We start from the raw sequence: 5782 nt of genomic DNA on the forward strand, positions 1-5782 counted from the left end.
GACAGTTCTGTGCTCCATGATGTCTACTCAGACATATTCAGAGGCCAAACTACAGCACAGGTAATTACACCTCTGCTTGCTTTAGCCTGTTACTGCAGCACTGGTTTTTGTGCAAGTTTGCAATCCACAGATATTAGTCAGAGTCCTCAGCACATTTATTCAGTGTGTGCTTAAATGCATGTGCCAAATGTGGCCTGCAATCGTTGCTTGCGCTAGGTACGCTGAGGTTTCCCAACTACAGAGGAATAGCTTAAATTACAGCAGCTTCATCAGGCACGCTTAAGGTGGCAGCACTCAGCAGCAGCTCTGCAGTGGTGGGTGCTAAAGGCCACTGAGCATTTAATCTGCATTATCTCTTTGAAGGGCACACCCTTTAGCAGCAGCCCCTTGCCTAATTTTACAGGAAATCCCTTCTTGTTCGTAATTTTATTTTTATTTTTACAGAAAACCTTTATTAGAAAAAAAATATGAATAAGTAGTGCTTTACTAATAATAGTACTATTGCCATTACTGCACTTTTCTCTCTCTCATGCACCCAGCGTCTCTTATAATGAACCCTCTGAGCACTTATCTACCCACATTTCTTCTGCACTACACACAAAATGGGGAAATAAGGAGCAGCGGCAGGAGAGAAGGAAGGGGAAATAGATTGCAAAATCTTTGGTAGGGTTCACAAGTACTTACTTAAATTTGTAGTCCCACCAGCTTCAATGGACCTATTCACCCAAGTGTCTGCTTATGCAAGCAGAAGTTGCACAAGGGCAGCCCAAATTATTTGTTCAAAGCCTTATTTCAGAGCCAAGATTAGAACAAAGACATTCCAATTCGCAGGCCCACAGTCAAACTGTTGTTACAATTCTTCTACCCAAGCTTTAATGCCAAAGCAGAAGTGAAATGATAATCAGCCAAATTTGGGGTTTTTCCTCTGCAGTGATTATAAAATGAAGATTAATTATGACAGTCAAGTATGAAAAATCCAGAGACAAAGCATGAGTTAGAAAGAATGGTGGACGTAACAATCCGAGTTTCTCACAACTGTGGTCCGAAAACCACTGTAACTGGCAAAGTCACATTCTGTAGAGAAGAAAAGGCAGAGGCAAGCAAACTGCAGATCCATCTGGCAAATTTCTTTAATTTATAATAATAAAGGAATAAAATAACTGGACACAGCCTTCATCCAAACTGTGAAGGATGACTGTGATGCTCCTTAGGAACACCCAGCACACAGCGTGTAACACTAGGGACAGATTCTGCCCACTCTCCCAGAAGATGCAGAACAGGAGTCAGAACTGCTCCAACCCTGACAGACACCTTGCTCCCGGACATTACACAAACACTAGAAGTGCAAATACTTGCAGTGGGAGCACATGACGAGTGCAATATTCTTGTAAAAGGGCAAGGCAGCTGACATGCTTCCCGTTATGCCAAGCAATTTGAAAAAGTCTGCTTCACAGTTGCCTCCCACGTTCCACAAGGAACAGCTCTGTACCACTCCTTCATTTTTATTCCGTGTTGTATCTAAGTGGCACAATCTAGCCCTAAATATGCAATTAATCTGATCTAACATTTACAGTCTTCACAATGACACACATTTACATGGAAAAGCATTTCTAGAGAAAGCACTGAATGAAAATAGGATATGCGTGAAGACCTTACCCGTTTATCTATCTCTCCATGCTGCAGCTGAACAAAGCGAGCGCTGATAGCAGCTATGTAACTCTGTTGATTAGAAAACGCAACCCGCCCAGCTCCTTTTGGGTACTTCAGCTCAGGGTCTGTGTCAATTCCAGCATAGCACACCCCTCCATACAGCCGATCCATTATCATTGCAAGTTCCACTAAATCAGAAGGGAAAATGAAACAGGGGTGTAGATTTGGTAATTTTTTCTAAAAGCATCAAGTGAAACAGTCCATTTGTAGTCATGGCCCCCACTGTAAGTGTCAAGAACACTTGATACTCCCTTGCAGAAATAACTCGTTCCCGCCGTTGCTCCCCAAATCAGACTGCATATTCAACACGCCCGGTGCTGCGGAGACGCAGTGTACCTGCTCGTAAAGGCCGAGGAACACCACCAACAAAGATGGTTTTTCGTGGGTCAAGAGGCTGTGAACCATCCATCACGAAATCACTATCACTAAGGTTCCAAGGCCGGATCTGAACCTATGGACAAAAAGCCTTTCTTTTAACCATTCACAGTTCAAAGTATCTCAGTAACATAAATAAAAACAGTATTCTACAAAGAAGAATACCTCTTAAATGGCTGTACTGTCTAAACTCGTTTTCTACTTGTTCAGCAAGCATTTCTCAAAATGAAATACTAACAGCTCGGTTAAGACAGACCACTTGATCGTACTAAATTTCACCACTTCCTTGTTACCCGAATTTCTGGGAAAAAACTCACCCTCTACTTAACGCATTTACTTAATCATGACTGAGCTGTGCCGTACGAACCACGCTGGTGCACACGTATCTACGCTACTCATGCTGTTCTGGCCAAGTGTAAGCACCAGAATCGTGTTATCTCAATGCAACAGGCTCCAGTGCACAAAGTCGAGTGTTTATTTACTGTGCAAAACCAGCTGCTTTGTATTTGCCTACAGCTGGCCAAATGTGAAGTACAGGAATACAGCAGAAGTCTCTCCAACTATTAACAGACTCGCATCAGCCCCAAAACCATTTGTACCAATAGTTTACAGTTCAATGCCACATGATGGGTTTTTTTCATTTGTTTCTGTCAAGACGTGTCACATGCAACACTCGGAGAATACAAATTCCATATTTTCATCAATAATAAACATAATACACGTGTCTGGAAATGTATTTATTACATTAGCAATGGTGAAATTAAGCAGACCTTTTTCTAGTAAGAATATGAACTGTAACTAGAATAAAAAACTCCATAACGTCTAGCTTAAAAATAAATAAGTTGGTGTTCTCTTTGATAATTTGACACCTTTGAGAAATTTAAACATTAGCACTCTGAAGACAGAAAAAAGGAAAAAGGCATCCGAAGAGAACAATTACAGGTTATCATGCAGAAATTGTGCAGGCCTTGACAATTCTACCTACCGGTTTGTCTTTGATAGTGGGGCTGGAAACGCAGAGATAGAGCTTTCCATCTTCTTCAATACACGCATCAATCAGTGCCTGCACAGAGCTTTCATCTTGGAACAGCAAAAATGCATATCCTACAAAAAAGAAAACAATTTCTTCTGTCTATTTACCTGTAGGATAAAAACTAACAAGAATTACGCTTGGCACCATGTCATCATGCTACCACACAGTCAGGGACAAACTTTAAGATGCTGTCACACATTTCCAGCCCAGCCCCCTGCAAGTCCTCTGCAGAGACATGAAGGGATGCAGGGAGCTTGCTGACAGCACACTCATTCCCCATTTCCTTTGAAAAGGATAAGCCAGCAGCATGAAGTGAGCAAAACCCACAGCCGTAGAGGCAAATGTGCCTGGATGGTTGTTAATGTAAGGTACAAATCCTTCCCACCTTCTGTGGACAGCATTTGTCCCTTTAAAGGAGGCTAGTCTTGATTATTATCATAAAAATGAGGAACAACAGGGAGAAAAAAGGAAATGGAATAAAGTAAGAACAGGAAGTTAAGGAAGAATTCTGTTAGTGTAGAGCAACTGCAAAGCTGCATTCCAAATTCCAGCAGTTTATAACAATCCCAAGGATTCAGTAATTTTCCCCTAAATGCTGGGTCACTGCCACAAAAATCTTGTCTAAAATGGAGTCTTCTAAAGAAAAACGATTCTAAAACGCTCATAATGTCACTGGTTATCAGATATTTACCTTTAGGAGGAAAATAAGATTTGCTCTCTGCCTTGTGTGGCCAGTCTACAATCAAAGGTCCAAAGCGACGAAAACTCGCAGTGATCTCATCTGTAAAGAGCGAAGGGAAAAGGCAGGAATTGAAACCGCAATAAATGGAATGGAAGACAATTTGAAGAACACTGATTTCAGGTAGCCTCTTCCTAGAAATAAACATTCTGTGACCCTCAAGGTTCAGCAGCTCATAGCAATGCTCACAGCCGATGGGGAGTCTTCATGACACGTCAGAACACACCTTAGAAAACAAGAAAAGTCAATGATCAAGCTTTTCTTTCTGCTGATGATTATAAACAAAAGCAAAGCAGAAATGGAGTTAGAAGATGCTCCCCATCCTCAAATTCAGTTACAAACCTGGAAAGCTGATACTAATTATGTCTTTTTCAGTTTGTTTACTCTTTGATGACACTGCTAATGAAACAGCGACTGACAGTTCACTGTGCCGACAGCTTCTGTGCGCTACAGATCATTGGGAACATACACAGCAGTGGTGGTGTGTCATGGTTACATGCTGATGAAGACAGAAACCAAGCAAAATGATACTTACTACGTATCTATTCTTAAAACGGATTCTCCGTTCAGAGCAGCACTCACAAATTTTATGTTAAAGCACATACATAAAATGCTTTCTAGGAAAAAGGTCAGAAAAGCCTCAAAAATTCAGCTGTGATGAATCATATACACCTTATTCCAATTCACACTTGTGCATTTAACAGGAAGAGTGCTGGCAAAAGCAACTCTGACAAATTCAAGCTACCCTCCTAGCACAAGTTTAGGAAAAGTCATTCAGTAACAAGGGCCCACAGAGACCCAGGTGCCCATCTGCCTTTGAAACAACAAAGGTGACAAAGTTAAAAACCAAACAAGACCCCAACAACAAAGTCAGCGGGACCAAGATAATTCTTTCCTCTTGTAAGCACCATGTTGTTTGACTTCAGTGAAGTAGCTCTTATGTTTGACATGAAAAGCAGCACGTTACAGTCACTCTCCCCGACACAAGAAGTGGGTATTAAAACATGGCTGTGACTAAGAAAAAGCAACTTTTCAGATTTACAGTTGCTTCAGTTCTTTTAACCACAATCCCAGCATGCAGAATACAGAGCTTTGGTGAAATGTAGCTTCACAACACTCGTGCAAGACATATATATTATATATTTTTTTCTTCTATTTTAATAACAACTGCAGTATTCTGTCATCTTTGCACGATGGACCCACCACAAATTCCTGGTTCCTCACTGTATGCAACTGCCTCTGCACAGCTTCATTCCTATCCGAGTCCTCCTCATGAACATGCCAGAGGCTACCATAGGACATAATCACTGCTGAAAACAGCCTCTGAGAACTACACGTAAGCTTCCAAATAAAAGCTACGACTTACTATGCTAAATAAACTTTGTAGAACTACTCGCAATACTTTTCCTACCGCTGGCTTCTGCTGTCTATCAAATGATTGCAATGCATTTTTGAGTTTCAACAGGTGACATTTACTTGTTTATTTTTGCACCGCTATCCCTTTTTTATAACTTTTATATTGTGAAAGTCAGTTAAATGTGTGGTAACACATGATTCTGTTCTTAGCGGCAGAAAAATGCAATCACCTGAACTAGTTTGAATTATCTCATGTTTGCCATGGACTGAAAGCAGTAATATGCAAAGATCCATTCGTGTATCCAAGCCTTTCTGTACAGTTTGGAAAACAATCATTCATGAGCTAACAGACACGAGGTTTCACACCCCAGTTTTGTCATTGGGCTTTTCGGGATCAGATTTTCTGGGCATACCTTCATCGATATCTGGTGGCAGTCCGCCGACAAAGACCTTCCGGGAATACCGCTCCACTCTTTCTCCGTTCTGATGGGAGAAGCAGTGAGGCGATCCTAAACCACTGTGAAGAGTCTGATCCCCACGTCCGTCATCCAAGAACCCGTCTTCCATTG

The 5782-nt window shown here is 41.4% G+C and overlaps 1 protein-coding gene across 1 annotated transcript in view; it reads right to left on the reverse strand.

The window, feature by feature from the left end:
- Positions 1 to 5782, reverse strand: part of CPEB4 (cytoplasmic polyadenylation element binding protein 4) — a 38831-nt gene that overhangs the window by 2545 nt on the left and 30504 nt on the right. The window contains exons 5-9 of the mRNA XM_010182371.1: positions 5627 to 5782; positions 3810 to 3899; positions 3071 to 3189; positions 2047 to 2161; positions 1657 to 1838 (exon numbers count right to left, since the gene is read on the reverse strand). Coding sequence (XP_010180673.1) covers positions 1657 to 1838; positions 2047 to 2161; positions 3071 to 3189; positions 3810 to 3899; positions 5627 to 5782 — 662 coding nt within the window. The remainder of the gene's footprint in view (positions 1 to 1656; positions 1839 to 2046; positions 2162 to 3070; positions 3190 to 3809; positions 3900 to 5626) is intronic.

Source organism: Mesitornis unicolor, unplaced genomic scaffold (genome assembly GCF_000695765.1).
Source record: "Mesitornis unicolor isolate BGI_N332 unplaced genomic scaffold, ASM69576v1 scaffold15894, whole genome shotgun sequence".
NCBI lineage: Eukaryota > Metazoa > Chordata > Aves > Mesitornithiformes > Mesitornithidae > Mesitornis > Mesitornis unicolor.